Genomic DNA, 22689 nt, shown 5'->3' with positions numbered 1-22689 from the left:
GCCGCCTTCCCGCGCGTCTCCATGATTCGCGTGAACGATGCTCAAGATCTAAAATCAACAAGTGCGATGTCACGTAATGCGTGTTGTTTGTTGGCCAGGGCACGTGGGTATCCCTTGGGGCCAAACTTCCCCTCGTTAACCCCTCCACCACCCGACAAGATTTCCACGTTCACAAAGATATCCTTTATACGTGCCAGTGATAATAATGATATAATTTGTTTTTAAAAATTCAACACATTTATCAATAACACTGTGTGGCCAGGAAATGAAAAACAACAGGTGACGTTTCAGGCAATGGCCCTTTATCAGAGCACATCGATACAGAGGCCGCAGTTTTATCCACTTTTCCTTTTTGACCTATGTGCTCTGAAAAAGGGCCAGTGCCCGAAACGTCGCTTTAGTATAGGTCACCTTGAAGCTCTTCCCGCAGAACTCGCACGACTTGCGCGCCGCGCTCCCGGCCGCCGTGGGCAGGGCGAGCGACGAGGCGAGGTCGGGCGGGGTCAGCGACCCCGTCACGGGGGGCCGAGCCCCGTTGCCGCTAGGGGTCTGCAGCGGGGAGAGGGGACCCCTTCCTAAAGATCCCAGTCCGGGGGTCCCGAGGAAGCTCAGGGTCCCCGGCGGAGACTGCAGGAGACGCGGTCTCCCCGGGGAGATTGGCGGAGTGGAGCCGCTGTTGTTGCTGCAACCGCTCAAGTTGTTGTTGTTGTTGATTCCGCCACTGCTGTTGTTGTTATTGTTGTTGCTATTGTTGTGTTGGCTGGTGTTGTTGGCCAGTTCTCGGAGCCGGCGAGAAAAGTCCATGCCGGGCTCCATGGTGATCTGCGCCACCCCGCGCTGCCCTCCGGCCGATGCCCCGCTGCCGCCCCCTGGCCCCGCGGCCCCTCCGAGACACGGGGGCAGCAAGTGATCTTCACCGCCGCGCCCCGAGGGCAGCTGCTGCTGCTGCTGCGGCGGCGTCTGGTGGTGCGTGGCGTGCGGGTTGTGGTGGTGGGCGTGGTGGGGGTGGTGGTGATGGTGACCAGGAGTGCTGAATAGCGGCGGTGTCCCCAAGCGCACGTCACCCAGCCCAACGCCGACCCCTGCCAACCGCAACAAGTTCAGCGGGCTGCCCTCAAAGGGCAGCCCCGCGGCCGACGAAGCCGAAGCCGTGAGCTGCATCGGAGCCACCGACTCCGCCGTGGAGATTCCAAGCCTCGCCGCCGCGGCCGAGGCGACGGCCGGCGGTGCCGCAGACGAGGCGGAGGACGATGAGGCGCTGCCCCCGCCGACTCCCGCCGCTCCCAACCGAGGGCTGCCCCCGGCGTCGTCGGCCTCGGGGCTGCCCCGGCGCTGGGCAGCGCCCGCGGTTGGTGTCGCGGTGGCGGCGGTGGCGGCGGCGACGATTCCGCCACCACCCCCACCGGCCGCACCTCCTCCAGCCACGCCGCCGCCGCCGGTGACCACTCCACGTTCCAGGTAGATGCCGATGCCGTGCGCGCGCTGCGCATGCTGCATGAGAGGCCACGCGGCACGGAACACGCGGCCGCACGAGACGCAGACGTGGGCGCTCGGCTCGGCCTTACCTGCAGGGAGACAGCCAAACATGTGCGGTGATTGGTTGCTCGATTAGCTAATTCAATAATTGCGTGCGTAATTTAGACATCGTCATCATTATTATCATGGTCATAATAATCGTGTTGCAGCAGCAGCAGTGCCCGATTCACAAATACGAAGGAGGAGGCATCATCACAGCGATTCACCACTCCGCTACTCCAGGGGCAATCATCTGGCTCATCAACCACCTCCAAGCTGTTGATCGTAACATCAACATCGGCCATGTGGAGACACATCAGTGCTGGGCGCGTTAACCGGCTACCTCGCCCCTGGTGCACCGTGGGGGGCAATTGCAAACAGCACTTGCCCCAATAGCCTGTGTAGGCTACATGGGGGTCTTTGTCTTTGTCTGCGCGTGCGGCGCGGTCGAGCAAAAATAAACCTCGACCAAACAACGCGAACTCTTCCCCTGCCACGCTCTTTCCACACTCCCTTCTCTCCCTACCACCCTCTCTCTCTCTCTCCTTCCATATCTCTCTCCCACGCACTCCCTCCCACTTTCTCCCTGCTCTGCCTCAAGCCTAGAGAGCAAATCCCTGCCCCGGTCATTCTGGCCGTCATGATCATCACCATCATTGCTGCTGCTGATGATGATGATGGATGACGACAGTGATGATGATGGATGACGAGAGTCGCAGACGGATGAAGTTTAAGCCTCCAGCACCCCCCCCCCTCAAATGAGGGCCCCCTCCCTCCACCCAAACCTGGGTCCCCCAGGTGGGGTTATGGGGGTCGCGGATAGGGGTCAGATGGTCAGGGTCTCGCGGTAACGGGGTCACGGCTGTGGAATGTCGGGTTAATCTAAAGCCTCGACTGCAGAGGCGAAGGGGAGTGAGCGGTGGGGGACGGGCGGAGCCCTGGTTGGGGGGGGGGGCAACGTCAACTCCCACGAATACCCCCCCCCCTCCGTTTAATTCGGGTTCCCAATGTGGCTCGGAGGTCGGAGACGCGGAGACGGCGGAGCGGGAACGGCCGTCGAGACCTCCGGGGGGTTCCTCGCTCCGCGTCTCGGGCCCCGACCACAGCGGCGCTGCTGACGACACCCCGGAGCTCGCGGTTCAACAGTTTACATCAAGAAGTGCGGCCAACACCGCGCTGCAGGCAGACACAAACATTGCCCCGTACAGCCTCGGACAGGCTGTTGGGGCAAGTGCTGTTAGCGAGCACCTATGAGGGCCGACACGATATCACAAGGGGGTGGGTGGGTGGCCGGCACCACGCCCGGCCCCCTTTGTCTCCCCAGTTGCTGATGTTTGCACACTGCTACCAAGTACCCATTTCAAAGGCTGAGCCGACCTAGGGGAGGCCAAGGACTGCTTTAAATGTGTTCCGCTGACATTGGTCGTGAGCAGGAATCGAACGTGGCTCGCCGCAACACTGGCGCTCCTCATACCCACAGACACATACAGACACAAAGATCCCCCGTATAGCCTTAACAGACTGTAGGGGCAAGTGCTGTTAGCGAGCACCTATAAAGGCCGGCACGGCACACGAGGCAGTGGGTGGCCAGCACCACGCTCGACCGCCTTTGTCTCCCCAGTGGCGAACACCAAACTCACAGCCGCCAACCGTCTTCCCCGAAATAATCGACAAATCGATGCGTCGTTAATCGGTGACTATTTAATCGACCATCGTATGCGCCCTGAGGGCTGTCTCTCTTTGAGGATCAGTCATGAACACTGAGCCCCGAGGGGACGTTTGTGATGAACTCGGTGGCGGTAGCCAGCTTGGCATGGGCCCAGGCGCACGGAATTAAATATGCCCCCCCCCACTTCCTCCAGTGTCCAATTCCTCCCCCCCCCCCGCCGCCGCCTCTCAGGGGTCCGGCACAGTTGCACCGCCTGCACACTCCTTGAAAATATAATAATCTACGCCACTGCTGTCTTAGCCCCCCCCCAGACCCCCCTTTTAGTCCCCCCCCGCTTCCCTCCCCCCTCCACACACACCCGGACCACCCCCGCACCCTGCTGCGTAGGAGGAGGAATGTTGGATGGCATTGGAAGTCTCGGAAGAGTGAAATCATTAGTTTTAAAAGTTGGAGCTGTCAGGAGTTTGGGTCAATTCTCCACACAGCGGCGCAAGGTCAGGGCCAAGGCCATTCGAGGCGGCCCATCTCCATTATTAATGAGCAGGGGGCTGATGGGGGGGGGGGGGTTAAATAAATAAATACCAAACTAACTGAACAAACGAATACGTTAGTTGGCAGATAGGCTGGCGAACGAATACAACAACACGGTGTGTGGATGTATAACAGACGGCGACAAATCGAAATCGTGACCCCGTCTCAGTCGCGGTGCAGACAGAGAGAGAAAGAGCGGTGCGCGTGGTTGTGTTACAGTGAGAGAGAGGGGGGAGAGATGGAGAGAGAGAGGGGTGGGAGAGGAGGCTTGTATGTCTGGGCTTGAACCAGGGAGCAGGGAATCGACAGCACGGACCGCTGTAGGTGGGGGGTGGAGAGGAAGCTCCACACCAACCTGAGTTCGATTCCCGGCCACGGGCAACATCAGTGGACGGGTGATGTCTGAAATGGTATCGCGACCTCTCGCCTACCTCCCTTCACTTATTCGCAATGACCATCGTGGTGAAGTATGGTCAACCCCCCCCCCCCCCAGCAATGGTAAAAGCGCTTCCAATCTTGCCGTGTTGAACCCAGGAGGGTCCTGCCAAGTAGGGGAGCGACGTCATTTGCAGGTAATGTCTCAGCATTGGGATGCGGTTTGGCCAATCGCAGTTACACTGCGCGTGTGCGTGTGTTCTTTTAGCTTTGGGAGGAAATTGGAGAACACAGAGGAAACCCATGTGGAACAAGCGGAGAACACATAAACTCCACACACTCACTTACACGGTAACGGAGAGAAAGATTACCCGTATAGCCTTTACAGACTGTTGGGGCAGGTGCTCTTGTGCGAGCACATATGCAGGTCGGCATGGCACACAAAGGGATGGGTGGCCAGCACTACGCCCGGGCCGCCTTTGTCTCCAAAGTGGCGATGTTTATACATTGCACCGGCTACTAATCTAAGGTTGAGTCGACCTAGGGGAGGCCTATGACAGGATCAGATAATTGTCGCTGGTGTTGGCCGTGAGCGGGAATCGAACCCGGGTGGCCGAGTTCGCAGCGCAGCGCGCTAACCACTACACCACCGCTCCCCGCAGTCGCACACCCACTCACACTCTGCAGAACCAGAGAGTCGGGGGGGGTGGGAGGGTGGTGACATACAAATTCCCCACAGCAAAAAGGACGCCCCGAGTCGGAGCTCGAACCCAGGTGCTTCTCGCTGTGGAGCGCGAGTGTGACGAACTCGGTTGCCTCCACCCTGGTGCCCATCCTAACCCCCCCGGGGTCCACGCGTCGTCTGTCCCCCGCCTACGCTGCTCCACCTCGGGTGGACGCGAGGAGGCCTCCTCGCCCTTGGAAACGAGACGGTCCATCTCTCCGAGCAGTTCCAGGTGACGTATGTTGATGTATAAACCTCGAATTAAGTACCCAGCTGATATGTAGCCAAACCAATCTTACGCACGTACACACCGTGCTGTAGTACCCACGCAGCTACGTACATGGTAGGTGTGAGAGGATGAGGAGGGAAAGAGGAGGAGAGAGGGAGATGAGGAGGGGAGGGGGGAGGAAGGGGCCCTGTCAGCTGCTGTCAGCCGCAACGAGAGGCGCCGCGCGGTGACCTCAACCCTCGATCCCTGCACGGAGGGAGGTGCGGGGGGGGGGGTTGAGAGGGGAGGGGGGTGGGGGCACGAGGGGGGTGGAGGGGGAACGTTTGAGGCCGGAGGGCGCAGGGGGGGTAACGTCTGGGTAGTGGCGGTGGTGGTGGCTGTCGATGTTGTTGGAGTGGCGGTTGTTGTAGCGGTGTCAATGGTGGTGGTAACTGTGGTTGGTGACTGTTGTGTTGGTTGGTTGATGGTGGAAGTTGTGATTGTTGTGGCTGTAGTGTTGGTCGTAGTGGATGGTGATCGTGTTGGCTGTGGTGGTGGTGGTGTTAGTGTTGGCCGTGGTGGTTGTAGTAGTAGTGGAGATAGTGTTGGCTGTGGTGGTGGTGGTATTCGTAGTGTTGGCTGTTGTAGTGGTTATGGGTGACCAGGGGTAGAGGCCACGCCACCGAAGCCGGTTCAAGCCGGTTTGCCGAGTACCCTGGCCTCCATCTCTCCACGGTCCCCCCAACTCACCCCCTCCCTCACCCCACTCCACGGCTCCCCCCCCCACCCTCCCTCACCCCACTCACCCCCTCCCTCACCCCACTCTACGGCTCCCCCCCCACTCACCCCCCCCACTCACCCCCCCTCACCCCACTCCACGGCTCCCCCCCCCCACTCACCCCCCCTCACCCCACTTCCCCCCCACTCACCCCCCCACTCACCCCCCCCCACTCACCTCACCCCACTCCACGGCTCCCCCCCCCACTCACCCCCCCCTCACCCCACTCCACGGCTCCCCCCCCCACTCACCCCCCCACTCACCCCACTTCCCCCCCACTCACCCCCCCACTCACCCCTCCCTCACCCCACTCCCCCCCCACCCTCACCCCACTCCACTGCGACCCGAGCCAAAGCGCGCCTCCCCAACCCTCCCCTCCTCCCGTCTCCGCTTCCCGCGACTGCTTCCACGCCGACCCTGGCTCTGACCTTAACCCCTGGTCCAGAGTCTGGCCCTAATCTTAACCCTGACCGTAACCCGAGTCCTAATTCTGACACCGATCCCTAAGCCTCACCCCTTACTCATATTCTTCTCCTAAAGAGCACAAATTCCACTTTCCTTTGGCAGACTCCAGTCTGGCCACGGGACAGGACAAGCGGTACGAGTTTTTATCGGCCTCTAAGTGACGATGATTGGATGAATTGACTCCCAACCGGGACTTTACGCTTATCGAGTTCGGGGCTCACCACCCTCCGATATTCGAACCGGTAATCACCCCACAGCCTGCCTTGCTGATGAGACCCAGGAAGTCGAAACCGGGCCAGAGTTTGTTTGCGTGAAAACAACTGCAGCTCTGTAATTGCTGCCTTAGGCCACTAGCTGACAGAACCGCCTCCACAAGAGAGGACTAGGTGATGTTAACTCCCTCTCCTGGAATACAATATTTTGCTGTCTTTTCTTGGATTTTCTGTTTGCACATAGTCACTTTAAGATGTTTTCTTGTTCATGTTTTAGTTTTTTTGTTTGTTGCCGTTGCACCCGATTCAAGAGCCGAATGGCTCACAGGGCTATACCTAATAAATAAAACTTGAAACTTGAAAGAGGTCGTGGGTTCGATCCCGACCCTGACGCCTTTATATTTAAAGTTTGCATGTTCTCCCCGTGGTCGCGTGGATTTTTATCCGGGTCCCCCGGTGATGCTCCTCCACACTTAGAATCAATATGCGTTCACAGTGTTCGGCTGCTGTACACTTCCACGCGATGATAAGCCACTTCGGTGAGCTATCAATCGTGGCCAGGTTGCTTCTGAAAACGAGCCCTGTAGCTCAGTGGGCCTTACCTTGTAAAACAAACGAAATAGTTTATAGTCGAATAGTTTCACAAACAAATTAGTTCATAGATAGCTCTACAGAGCCTCTCTCTAGGGCCTAATGCACGTTGGCCAAGCGTCTGGGAAGATGTGTGGGAGTACCCACCCAGTCTACGTTCGCGACCTGCCGAACTTAGACTGACTGGGGGTGCCCCCCTATTTATACTGCGGGGTGGACAAGCCTCGTGGGATTTAAGTAGCGCGAGGTATTGGTCTGGGAAGCCAACGGGCTGATGGACACACACGTACAACTTATTTATAACGTATTTTGTATTCGGTCGTGGAAACTGATATTCGTATTGCTTATACAGTACAGGCCTATGAGGGGCACAACGTCGAGCGGCCAGCAACAAGCAGCACTATGTACACACGCACCGCCACTCTGGCTAATCCCTTAGTGTGGGGGGGGGGTTGTTAAGTCGTGGGGGGCAGGAGGGAATGGTGGCCTGAAGTGGCTCATTCACACAGCCCCTCGCCCCTCCCCTCTCACCCCACCCCCTCCCCTCTCCCCCATCCTCTCACCCCACCCCTCCCCTCTCACCTCTCCCCCCATACCATCACCCCTCCCCTCATCCCCCATCCCCTCCCCTCTCCCCCCATACCCTCGCCCCTCCCCTCTCCCCCCATCCCTTCACCCCTCCCCTCATCCCCTCCTCCCGCGCTGCACCTGCTCGGCGCCGTCACCTGAACCGGGCGTGCGGCAGCGGTGAGCAGCGTACGGACAACCCTCACCCCCCTCACCCCCCTCACCCAACACTCCTCACCCCCCTCACCCAACACTCCTCACCCCCCCTCACCAAACACTCCTCACCCCCCTCACCCAACACTCCTCACCCCCCTCACCCCCCTCACCCAACACCCCTCACCCTCCTCACCCAACACTCCTCACCCCCCTCACCCAACACTCCTCACCCCCCTCACCCAACACTCCTCACCCCCCTCACCCAACACTCCTCACCCCCCTCACCCAACACTCCTCACCCCCCTCACCAAACACTCCTCACCCCCCTCACCCAACACTCCTCACCCCCCTCACCCCCCTCACCCAACACCCCTCACCCCCCTCACCCAACACTCCTCACCCCCCTCACCCAACACTCCTCACCCCCCTCACCAAACACTCCTCACCCCCCTCACCCCCCTCACCCAACACTCCTCACCCCCCTCACCCAACACTCCTCACCCCCCTCACCCAACACTCCTCACCCCCCTCACCAAACACTCCTCACCCCCCTCACCCAACACTCCTCACCCCCCTCACCCCCCTCACCCAACACCCCTCACCCCCCTCACCCAACACCCCTCACCCAACACTCATCACCCCCCTCACCCCCCTCACCCAACACCCCTCACCCCCCTCACCCAACACTCCTCACCCCCCTCACCCAACACTCCTCACCCCCCTCACCTCCCTCACCCAACACTCCTCACCCCCCTCACCCAACACTCCTCACCCCCATCACCCAACACTCCTCACCCCCCTCACCCAACACCCCTCACCCCCCTCACCCCCCTCACCCAACACTCCTCACCCCCTTCACCCAACACTCCTCACCCCCCTCACCCCCCTCACACCCCCCTCACCCCGCTCACCCAACACTCCTCACCCCCTTCACCCAACACCCCTCACCCCCCTCACCCAACACCCCTCACCCCCCTCACCCCCCTCACCCAACACCCCTCACCCCCCTCACCCCCTCACCCAACACTCCTCACCCCCCTCACCCAACACTCCTCACCCCCCTCACCCCCCTTCACCCAACACTCCTCACCCCCCTCACCCAACACTCCTCACCCCCCTCACCCAACACTCCTCACCCCCCTCACCAAACACTCCTCACCCCCCTCATCCAACACTCCTCACCCCCCTCACCCCCCTCACCCAACACCCCTCACCCCCCTCACCCAACACTCCTCACCCCCCTCACCCAACACTCCTCACCCCCCTCACCCAACACTCCTCACCCCCCTCACACAACACTCCTCACCCCCCTCACCCAACACTCCTCACCCCCCTCACCCCCCTCACCCAACACCCCTCACCCCCCTCACCCAACACCCCTCACCCAACACTCCTCACCCCCCTCACCCCCCTCACCCAACACCCCTCACCCCCCTCACCCAACACTCCTCACCCCCCTCACCCAACACTCCTCACCCCCCTCACCTCCCTCACCCAACACTCCTCACCCCCCTCACCCAACACTCCTCACCCCCATCACCCAACACTCCTCACCCCCCTCACCCAACACCCCTCACCCCCCTCACCCCCCTCACCCAACACTCCTCACCCCCTTCACCCAACACTCCTCACCCCCCTCACCCCCCTCACCCAACACCCCTCACCCCCCTCACCCAACACCCCTCACCCACCTCACCCCCTCACCCAACACTCCTCACCCCCCTCACCCAACACCCCTCACCCCCCTCACCCCGCTCACCCAACACTCCTCACCCCCCTCACCCAACACCCCTCACCCCCCTCACCCCCCTCACCCAACACTCCTCACCCCCTTCACCCAACACTCCTCACCCCCCTCACCCCCCTCACCCAACACCCCTCACCCCCCTCACCCAACACCCCTCACCCCCCTCACCCCCTCACCCAACACCCCTCACCCCCCTCACCCCCCTCACCCAACACCCCTCACCCCCTCACCCAACACTCCTCACCCCCCTCACCCCCCTCACCCAACACTCCTCACCCCCCTCACCCAACACCCCTCACCCCCCTCACCGAACACTCCTCACCCCCCTCACCCCCCTCACCCAACACCCCTCACCTCCCTCACCCAACACCCCTCACCCCCCTCACCCAACACTCCTCACCCCCCTCACCCAACACCCCTCACCCCCCTCACCCCCCTCACCCAACACTCCTCACCCCCTCACTCAACACTCCTCACCCCCCTCACCCAACACTCCTCAACCCCCTCACCCCCTCACCCAACACCCCTCACCCCCCTCACCCCCCTCACCCAACACCCCTCACCCCCCTCACCCAACACTCCTCACCCCCCTCACCCCCCTCACACAACACTCCTCACCCCCCTCACCCAACACCCCTCACCCCCCTCACCCAACACTCCTCACCCCCCTCACCCCCCTCACCCAACACCCCTCACCTCCCTCACCCAACACCCCTCACCCCCCTCACCCAACACTCCTCACCCCCTCACCCCCCTCACTCAACACTCCTCACCCCCCTCACCCAACACCCCTCACCCCCTTCACCCCCCTCACCCAAAACTCCTCACCCCCCTCACCCAACACTCCTCACCCCCCTCACCCAACACCCCTCACCAAACACTCCTCACCCCCCTCACCCAACACTCCTCACCCCCCTCACCCCCCTCACCCAACCCTCCTCACCCCCCTCACCCAACACCCCTCACCCCCCTCACCCCCCTCACCCAAAACTCCTCACCCCCCTCACCCAACACTCCTCACCCCCCTCACCCAACACCCCTCACCAAACACTCCTCACCCCCCTCACCCAACACTCCTCACCCCCCTCACCCAACCCTCCTCACCCCCCTCACCCAACACCCCTCACCCCCCTCACCCCCCTCACCCAACACCCCTCACCCCCCTCACCCAACACCCCTCACCCCCCTCACCCCCCTCACCCAACACTCCTCACCCCCCTCACCCAACACTCCTCACCCCCCTCACTCAACACTCCTCACCCCCCTCACCCAACACTCCTCACCCCCCCTCACCCAACACCCCTCACCCCCCTCACCCAACACCCCTCACCCAACACTCCTCACCCCCCTCACCCAACACCCCTCACCCCCCTCACCCCCCTCACCCAACACTCCTCACCCCCCCTCACCCAACACTCCTCACCCCCCTCACCCAACACCCCTCACCCCCCTCACCCAACACCCCTCACCAAACACTCCTCACCCCCCTCACCCAACACCCCTCACCCAACACTCCTCACCCCCTCACCCAACACTCCTCACCCCCCTCACCCAACACCCCTCACCCCCCTCACCCAACACCCCTCACCAAACACTCCTCACCCCCCCTCACCCAACACCCCTCACCCAACACTCATCACCCCCTCACCCAACACTCCTCACCCCCTCACCCACACACCCCCTCACCCCCCTCACCAAACACTCCTCACCCCCCTCACCCACCTCACTCAACACTCCTCACCCCCCCACCCCAACACTCCTCACCCCCCTCACCCCCCTCACCCAACACTCCCCACCCCCCCTCACCGCCCTCACCCAACACTCCCCCACCCCCCCTCACCCCAACATTCCTCACCCCCCACCCAACATCCTCACCCCCCTCACCCAACACCCCTCACCCCCCTCACCCTCCTCACCCAACACTCCTCACCCCCCTCACCCCAACACTCCTCACCCCCCTCACCCCCCTCACCCCAACACTCCCCACCCCCCCTCACCCCACTCACCCCAACACTCCCTCACCCCCCTCACCCAACATTCCTCACCCCCCTCACCCAACATTCCTCACCCCCCTCACCCAACACCCCTCACCCCCCCCACCCACACTCCTCACCCCCCTCACCCCCCTCACCCAACCCTCCTCACCCCCCCTCACCCAACACCCCCACCCCCCTCACCCCCCCACCCAACACCCCTCACCCCCCTCACCCAACACCCCTCACCCCCCTCACCCCCCCTCACCAAACACTCCTCACCCCCCCTCACCCAACACTCCTCACCCCCCTCACTCAACACTCCTCACCCCCCACACCCAACACTCCTCACCCCCCTCACCCAACACCCCTCACCCCCCCTCACCCACACCCCTCACCCAACACCCCTCACCCCCCTCACCCAACACCCCTCACCCCCCCTCACCCCCCCTCACCCAACACTCCTCACCCCCCCTCACCCAACACCCCTCACCCCCCTCACCCAACACTCCTCACCCCCCCTCACCCCCCTCACCCAACACTCCTCACCCCCCTCACCCAACACCCCCTCACCCCCCTCACCCAACACTCCTCACCCCCCTCACCCCCCCTCACCCAACACCCCTCACCTCCCTCACCCAACACCCCTCACCCCCCTCACCCAACACTCCTCACCCCCCTCACCCCCCCTCACTCAACACTCCTCACCCCCCTCACCCAACACCCCTCACCCCCTCACCCCCCTCACCCAAAACTCCTCACCCCCCTCACCCAACACTCCTCACCCCCCTCACCCAACACCCCTCACCAAACACTCCTCACCCCCCCTCACCCAACACTCCTCACCCCCCTCACCCCCCTCACCCAACCCCTCCTCACCCCCCCTCACCCAACACCCCTCACCCCCCTCACCCCCCTCACCCAAAACTCCTCACCCCCCCCTCACCCAACACTCCTCACCCCCCTCACCCAACACCCCTCACCAAACACTCCTCACCCCCCTCACCCAACACTCCCTCACCCCCCTCACCCCCCCTCACCCAACCCTCCCACCCCCCTCACCCAACACCCCCTCACCCCCCTCACCCCCCCACCCAACACCCCTCACCCCCCTCACCCAACACCCCTCACCCAACACTCATCACCCCCCTCACCCAACACTCCTCACCCCCCTCACCCAACACCCCTCACCCCCCTCACCAAACACTCCTCACCCCCCTCACCCTCCTCACTCAACACCCCTCACCCCCCACCCCCACCCCCCTCACCCAACACCCTCACCCCCCTCACCCCCCTCACCCAACACTCCCCACCCCCCCTCACCGCCCTCACCCAACACTCCCCCACCCCCCTCACCCAACATCCTCACCCCCTCACCCAACATTCCTCACCCCCCTCACCCAACACCCCTCACCCCCCTCACCCTCCTCACCCAACACTCCTCACCCCCCTCACCCAACACTCCTCACCCCCCCTCACCCCCCTCACCCAACACTCCCCACCCCCCTCACCCCACTCACCCAACACTCCTCACCCCCCTCACCCAACATTCTCACCCCCCCTCACCCAACATTCCTCACCCCCCTCACCCAACACCCCTCACCCCCCTCACCCAACACTCCTCACCCCCCTCACCCCCCCTCACCCAACCCTCCTCACCCCCCTCACCCAACACCCCTCACCCCCCTCACCCCCCCTCACCCAACACCCCTCACCCCCCTCACCCAACACCCCTCACCCCCCTCACCCCCCTCACCCAACACTCCTCACCCCCCCTCACCCAACACTCCTCACCCCCCTCACTCAACACTCCTCACCCCCCTCACCCAACACTCCTCACCCCCCTCACCCAACACCCCTCACCCCCCCTCACCCAACACCCCTCACCCAACACTCCTCACCCCCCTCACCCAACACCCCTCACCCCCCTCACCCCCCTCACCCAACACTCCTCACCCCCCTCACCCAACACCCCTCACCCCCCTCACCCAACACTCCTCACCCCCCTCACCCCCCTCACCCAACACTCCTCACCCCCCTCACCCAACACCCCTCACCCCCCCTCACCCAACACTCCTCACCCCCCTCACCCCCCCTCACCCAACACCCCTCACCTCCCTCACCCAACACCCCTCACCCCCCTCACCCAACACTCCTCACCCCCCTCACCCCCCTCACTCAACACTCCTCACCCCCCTCACCCAACACCCCTCACCCCCTTCACCCCCCCTCACCCAAAACTCCTCACCCCCCTCACCCAACACTCCTCACCCCCCTCACCCAACACCCCTCACCAAACACTCCTCACCCCCCTCACCCAACACTCCTCACCCCCCTCACCCCCCTCACCCAACCCTCCTCACCCCCCTCACCCAACACCCCTCACCCCCCCTCACCCCCCTCACCCAAACTCCTCACCCCCCTCACCCAACACTCCTCACCCCCCCTCACCCCAACACCCCTCACCAAACACTCCTCACCCCCCCTCACCCAACACTCCTCACCCCCCTCACCCCCCTCACCCAACCCTCCTCACCCCCCTCACCCAACACCCCTCACCCCCCTCACCCCCCTCACCCAACACCCCCTCACCCCCCCTCACCCAACACCCCTCACCCCCCTCACCCCCCTCACCCAACACTCCCACCCCCCTCACCCAACACTCCTCACCCCCCTCACTCAACACTCCACCCCCCTCACCCAACACTCCACACCCCCCTCACCCAACACCCCTCACCCCCCTCACCCAACACCCCTCACCCAACACCCCACACCCCCCTCACCCAACACCCCTCACCCCCCTCACCCCCCCTCACCCAACACTCCTCACCCCCCCTCACCCAACACTCCTCACCCCCCTCACCCAACACCCCTCACCCCCCTCACCCAACACCCCTCACCAAACACTCCTCACCCCCCTCACCCAACACCCCTCACCCAACACACCTCACCCCCTCACCCAACACTCCTCACCCCCCTCACCCAACACCCCTCACCCCCCTCACCCAACACCCCTCACCAAACACTCCACACCCCCCTCACCCAACACCCCTCACCCAACACTCATCACCCCCTCACCCAACACTCCTCACCCCCTCACCCAACACCCCTCACCCCCCCTCACCAAACACTCCTCACCCCCCTCACCCTCCTCACTCAACACTCCTCACCCCCCTCACCCAACACTCCTCACCCCCCTCACCCCCCTCACCCAACACTCCCCACCCCCCTCACCGCCCTCACCCAACACTCCCCACCCCCCTCACCCAACATTCCTCACCCCCTCACCCAACATCCTCACCCCCCTCACCCAACACCCCTCACCCCCCTCACCCCTCCTCACCCAACACTCCTCACCCCCCCTCACCCAACACTCCTCACCCCCCTCACCCCCCTCACCCAACACTCCCCACCCCCCTCACCCCACTCACCCAACACTCCTCACCCCCCCTCACCCAACATTTCTCACCCCCCTCACCCAACATTCCTCACCCCCCTCACCCAACACCCCTCACCCCCCTCACCCAACACTCCTCACCCCCCTCACCCCCCCTCACCCCAACCCTCCTCACCCCCCTCACCCAACACCCCTCACCCCCCTCACCCCCCTCACCCAACACCCCTCACCCCCCTCACCCAACACCCCTCACCCCCCTCACCCCCCTCACCCAACACTCCTCACCCCCCTCACCCCAACACTCCTCACCCCCCCTCACTCAACACTCCTCACCCCCCCTCACCCCCACACTCCTCACCCCCCCTCACCCAACACCCCTCACCCCCCCTCACCCAACACCCCCTCACCCCAACACTCCTCACCCCCCCTCACCCAACACCCCTCACCCCCCTCACCCCCCTCACCCAACACTCCTCACCCCCCCTCACCCAACACTCCTCACCCCCCTCACCCAACACCCCTCACCCCCCTCACCCAACACCCCTCACCAAACACTCCTCACCCCCCTCACCCAACACCCCTCACCCAACACTCCTCACCCCCTCACCCAACACTCCTCACCCCCCTCACCCAACACCCCTCACCCCCCTCACCCAACACCCCTCACCAAACACTCCTCACCCCCCTCACCCAACACCCCTCACCCAACACTCATCACCCCCTCACCCAACACTCCTCACCCCCTCACCCAACACCCCTCACCCCCCTCACCAAACACTCCTCACCCCCCTCACCCTCCTCACTCAACACTCCTCACCCCCCTCACCCAACACTCCTCACCCCCCTCACCCCCCTCACCCAACACTCCCCACCCCCCTCACCGCCCTCACCCAACACTCCCCACCCCCCCTCACCCAACATTCCTCACCCCCTCACCCAACATTCCTCACCCCCCTCACCCAACACCCCTCACCCCCCTCACCCTCCTCACCCAACACTCCTCACCCCCCTCACCCAACACTCCTCACCCCCCTCACCCCCCTCACCCAACACTCCCCACCCCCCTCACCCCACTCACCCAACACTCCTCACCCCCCCTCACCCAACATTTCTCACCCCCCTCACCCAACATTCCTCACCCCCCTCACCCAACACCCCTCACCCCCCTCACCCAACACCCCTCACCCCCCTCACCCCCTCACCCAACACCCCTCACCCCCCTCACCCCCCTCAACCAACACCCCTCACCCCCCTCACCCAACACTCCTCACCCCCCTCACCCCCCTCACCCAACACTCCTCACCCCCCTCACCCAACACCCCTCACCCCCCTCACCCAACACTCCTCACCCCCCTCACCCCCCTCACCCAACACCCCTCACCTCCCTCACCCAACACCCCTCACCCCCCTCACCCAACACTCCTCACCCCCTCACCCCCCTCACCCAACACTCCTCACCCCCCTCACCCAACACCCCTCACCCCCCTCACCCCCCTCACCCAACACTCCCCACCCCCCTCACCCAACATTCCTCACCCCCTCACCCAACATTCCTCACCCCCCTCACCCAACACCCCTCACCCAACACTCCCCACCCCCCTCACCCTCCTCACCCAACACTCCTCACCCCCCTCACCCAACACTCCTCACCCCCCTCACCCAACACTCCTCACCCCCCTCACCCCCCTCACCCAACACTCCTCACCCCCCTCACCCAACATTTCTCACCCCCCTCACCCAACACTCCTCACCCCCCTCACCCCCCTCACCCTCCTCACCCAACACTCCTCACCCCCCTCACCCAACACTCCTCACCCCCCTCACCCAACACTCCTCACCCCCCTCACCCCCCCTCACCCAACACTCCTCACCCCCCTCACCCCCCTCACCCAACACTCCTCACCTCCCCCCTCACTCAACATTCCGTGTGTTCACAGGTGGGAGGGTAAACGCGCGCGTGCACACGTGGGTGAGTGAACACACGCGTGTACACGTGGGTGAGTGAACACACGCGTGTACACGTGGGTGAGAGTGAACGCACGCGTGTACACGTGGGTGAGTGAACACACGCGTGTACACGTGGGAGAGAGTGAACACACGCGTGTACACGTGGGTGAGTGAACACACGCGTGCACACGTGGGAGAAAGTGAACACACGCGTGTACACGTGGGTGAGTGAACACACGCGTGTACACGTGGGAGAGAATGAACACATGCGTGTACACGTGGGTGAGAGTGAACACACGCGTGTACACGTGGGTGAGTGAACACACGCGTGTACACGTGGGAGAGAGTGAACACACGCGTGTACACGTGGGAGAGAGTGAACACACGCGTGTACACGTGGGTGAGTGAACACACACGTGGTCACGTGGGAGGGTGAACACACGCGTGTACACGTGAGTGAGTGAACACACGCGTGTACACGTGGGAGAGAATGAACACACGCGTGTACACGTGGGTGAGAGTGAACACACGCGTGTACACGTGGGTGAGTGAACACACGCGTGCACACGTGGGAGAGAGTGAACACACGCGTGTACACGTGGGTGAGTGAACACACACGTGGTCACGTGGGAGGGTGAACACACGCGTGTACACGTGAGTGAGTGAACACACGCGTGTACACGTGGGAGAGAATGAACACACGCGTGTACACGTGGGTGAGAGTGAACACACGCGTGTACACGTGGGTGAGTGAACACACGCGTGCACACGTGGGAGAGAGTGAACACACGCGTGTACACGTGGGTGAGTGAACACACACGTGGTCACGTGGGAGGGTGAACACACGCGTGTACACGTGGGTGAGTGAACACACGCGTGTACACGTGGGAGAGTGTGAACACACGCGTGTACACGTGGGTGAGTGAACACACGCGTGTACACGTGGGAGAGTGTGAACACACGCGTGTACACGTGGGAGAGAGAACGCGTGGTAGGGGGGGGGGGGTCTGGTGTCTCGCCTCGTATTCATGCTTTCATTCGTGCATATGCTAATGATTTGTTTTCATTCGTGTGATTCATTCAAGCGTATATTCATTCTTGCATGTATTTCAAGCGTTCATTCACAGATGTACTCATTCATGCGTGTATTATTGCATTGCTGCGTATCCATTAATTGCTTCACTCATTCGCTAAATCACATATTCAGTTTCGCACTGATTCCTTAATCCACTCGTGTGTGTTGGTGCATTCATCCACGTGTGCATTTAAGCACTGATTCTTTCATTCGTGAATTCATTCACTGATTCATTCACAGGAGGCGGACACGTGTCGCCGCCACCGCTGCTGAAGCAGTAATAATAAATAAAAAAAATACGTCGGTTGTGTCCGGTGGAGGAGGGTGTACGACACACTTACTCATCAAATTGTTACTCGTATTAACATTTCATTGAGCTGATACGCAACGCACCCATAGATGGTATTATTTACTTGTGAATTCGGACGCCCCTTGAGTTCCTTGGGGGCCCTAAGCTTTGGCTGGAATTGCTGCTTGCCAGCTGCCTGGGTTATTGCCTCTCGCGCGGGATCGCTCTGAGCTGTTGCGTCGCCAGAGACCCGGGGCAGGAGGCCAACTGATACCCCCCCCCACCCCGGCCGAAAGACCGGGTTCATTCACACAATTAGCGTGTGTAGAGGAGCTTTGTTAATTACTCGGTTCATTCACGCATGTGTACACACACACACGTGTACACACAAACGTGTACACACACACACGTACACATACACACGTGTACACACACACACGTGCACCCACACACACACGTGCACCCACACACGTGTACCCACACACGTGTACCCACACACGTGTACACACACATACACTTGTACACACACACGTGTACACACACACACGTGCACCCACACACGTGTACACACACACGTGCACCCACACACGTGTACACACGTGTACACACACACACGCGTGTACCCACACACACACGCGTGTACCCACACACCCATTTGCCCATATCCATAAGTACACACGTGGATGCTTATCCATACAAAAACAACGCACCCCTTTTACAGACTGTTGGGGCAAGTGCTGTTAGCGAGCACCTATGAAGGCCGGCACGGCGCACGAGGGATTGGCCGTGCGACCAGAACTACAACCGGCCGCCTTTGCCTCCCCAGTGCTGTTGCTTATACATCTCACGAGGCACTCATTTGAGGCTGAGTCGACCTAGGGGGAGGCCCAGGACGGCATCAGACAATCGTCACAGGTGCTGACCCTGAGCGGGAATCGAACACGAGTCGCCGGGTTCATAGCGGAGTGCGCTAACCACTGCGCCACCGCTCTCCACACACACAAAGACAAAGATCCCCCGTATAGCCTTAACAGACTGTAGGCGCAAGTGCTGTTAGCGAGCACCTATGAAAGCCGGCACGGCACACGATGGGGTGGGTGGCCAACACCACGCCCGACCGCCTTTGTCTCCCCAGTGGCGATGTTTACACACCACACCAGGTACTCATTTGAGGCTGAGTCGACCTAGGGGAGGCCCAGGACCAGTTCAGATAATCGTCACCGGTGTTGGCCATGAGCGGGAATCGCACCCGGGTCGCCAGGTTCGTAGCGCAGCGCACTAACCACTACACTACCGCTCCCTCCACACACACACGTGTACACACACACGTGTACACACAAGCGCGCGCACGTGGGTGGTGAAAATGGAGAAGCGAAGTCAGCTTCCTCCTGGTGAGGGAGATCTGGGTCGTGTTTCTGGACCCGACTCTACCGCAAGCCCACCTGACCTCACCATAGAGGGTCAGAGAGAGTGGCTGACCCATCATCATCATCATCTTTAAGCGTCAGGTCAAACACCCGAGCGAACATTTCCCCAAAAAATCATCGACGTCCCCAGTGCCATTACCGCCCGTACTGGCACCACCAAGCAATACCGCATTCACAGAGGCAAGGGTCTCTCAAATCTTCTTCATGAATCGTAGCGTGGTGTCAAATGTCAGGCGGGTGAACGTGTCCACCTGGACTCGACACCTTTCCACCGTGCCGGAAGTTTTCTCGAAGAAGCGACTTGGATATCTGACGTCAGTGGCCACTCACATTCGTGCGAACGCCCCCGTGACCCTTCGGCTCCCCACCACCACAGCCACCCCCTGTGAAACCCGCGAGGACGCACACCGCCGCCGCTACTGCTCGTGCCATCGAAGGGCACCTCTCCTGGCACCAGCGCCGTGACAGCCAACGTCCCCATCACCGCAACGCGTGAAAAAAGTTGAAGGGTGCCGTTTCACCGTCACGCGACTCATATTTGACCCGTACCACACTCACCCACCCACTCACACACCATCTCCACATTCACCCACCTACACACCCACCCACCATCCACACACTCACCCACCCATCATACCCACACAAAGACAAAGATCCCCCATATAACCTGGACAGACTGTTGGGGCAAGTGCTGTTAGCGAGCACCTATGAAGGCCGGCACCACGCCTGGCCGCCTTTTTTTCCCCCAGTGGCGATGTTAACACACCGCACCGGATACTCATTTGAGGCTGATTCGACCTAGGGGAGGCCCAGGTACCGGTTCAGATAATCGTCACCGGTGTTGGCCGTGAGCGGGAATCGAACCCGAGTCGCCAGGTTCGCAGTGCAGCGTAGCGCTAACCGCTACCACTACCGCTCCCACACTCACCCACACTCACCCACCCACCATCCCCACACTCACCCACACTCACCCACCCCACCATCCCCACTCACCCACACTCACCCACCCACCATCCCCACACTCACCCACCCACCATCCCCACACTCACCCACACTCACCCACCCACCATCCCCCACACTCACCCACCCACCATCCCCCACACTCACCCACCCACCATCCCCACACTCACCCACCCACCATCCCCACACTCACCCACACTCACCCACCCACCATCCCCACACTCACCCACCCACCATCCCCACACTCACCCACACTCACCCACCCACCATCCCCACACTCACCCACCCACCATCCCCACACTCACCCACACTCACACACCCACCATCCCCACACTCACCCACACTCACCCACCCACCATCCCCACACTCACCCACCCACCATCCCCACACTCACCCACCCACCATCCCCACACTCACCCACCCACCATCCCCACACTCACCCACACTCACCCACCCACCCATCCCCACACTCACCCACACTCACCCACCCACCATCCCCACACTCACCCACCCACCATCCCCACACTCACCCACCCACCATCCCCACACTCACCCACCCACCATCCCCACACTCACCCACCCACCATCCCCACACTCACCCACCCACCATCCCCACACTCACCCACACTCACCCACCCACCATCCCCACACTCACCCACACTCACCCACCCACCATCCCCACACTCACCCACCCACCATCCCCACACTCACCCACCCACCATCCCCACACTCACCCACCCACCATCCCCACACTCACCCACACTCACCCACCCACCATCCCCACACTCACCCACACTCACCCACCCACCATCCCCACACTCACCCACCCACCATCCCCACACTCACCCACCCACCATCCCCACACTCACCCACCCACCATCCCCACACTCACCCACCCACCATCCCCACACTCACCCACCCACCATCCCCACACTCACCCACCCACCATCCCCACACTCACCCACCCACCATCCCCACACTCACCCACACTCACCCACCCACCATCCCCACACTCACCCACCCACCATCCCCACACTCACCCACACTCACCCACACTCACCCACCCACCATCCCCACACTCACCCACCCACCATCCCCACACTCACCCACCCACCATCCCCACACTCACCCACCCACCATCCCCACACTCACCCACACTCACCCACCCACCATCCCCACTCACCCACACTCACCCACCCACCATCCCCACACTCACCCACCCACCATCCCCACACTCACCCACACTCACCCACCCACCCACCATCCCCACACTCACCCACCCACCATCCCCACACTCACCCACCCACCATCCCCACACTCACCCACCCACCATCCCCACACTCACCCACACTCACCCACCCACCATCCCCACACTCACCCACCCACCATCCCCACACTCACCCACACTCACCCACCCACCATCCCCACACTCACCCACCCACCATCCCCACACTCACCCACACTCACACACCCACCATCCCCACACTCACCCACACTCACCCACCCACCATCCCCACACTCACCCACCCACCATCCCCACACTCACCCACCCACCATCCCCACACTCACCCACCCACCATCCCCACACTCACCCACACTCACCCACCCACCATCCCCACACTCACCCACACTCACCCACCCACCATCCCCACACTCACCCACCCACCATCCCCACACTCACCCACCCACCATCCCCACACTCACCCACCCACCATCCCCACACTCACCCACCCACCATCCCCACACTCACCCACCCACCATCCCCACACTCACCCACACTCACCCACCCACCATCCCCACACTCACCCACACTCACCCACCCACCATCCCCACACTCACCCACCCACCATCCCCACACTCACCCACCCACCATCCCCACACTCACCCACCCACCATCCCCACACTCACCCACACTCACCCACCCACCATCCCCACACTCACCCACACTCACCCACCCACCATCCCCACACTCACCCACCCACCATCCCCACACTCACCCCACCCACCATCCCCACACTCACCCACCCACCATCCCCACACTCACCCACCCACCATCCCCACACTCACCCACCCACCATCCCCA

The 22689-nt window shown here is 62.1% G+C and overlaps 1 protein-coding gene across 1 annotated transcript in view; it reads right to left on the bottom strand.

The window, feature by feature from the left end:
• Positions 1 to 22689, bottom strand: part of LOC144941617 (uncharacterized) — a 41847-nt gene that overhangs the window by 5962 nt on the left and 13196 nt on the right. Inside the window, exon 3 of the mRNA XM_078867938.1 lies at positions 412 to 1565. Coding sequence (XP_078724064.1) covers positions 412 to 1565 — 1154 coding nt within the window. The remainder of the gene's footprint in view (positions 1 to 411; positions 1566 to 22689) is intronic.

The sequence above is a fragment of the Lampetra fluviatilis genome, chromosome 25, assembly GCF_964198595.1.
Source record: "Lampetra fluviatilis chromosome 25, kcLamFluv1.1, whole genome shotgun sequence".
Classification (NCBI taxonomy): domain Eukaryota; kingdom Metazoa; phylum Chordata; class Hyperoartia; order Petromyzontiformes; family Petromyzontidae; genus Lampetra; species Lampetra fluviatilis.
This window is presented reverse-complemented; position numbering and strand designations above follow the sequence as displayed.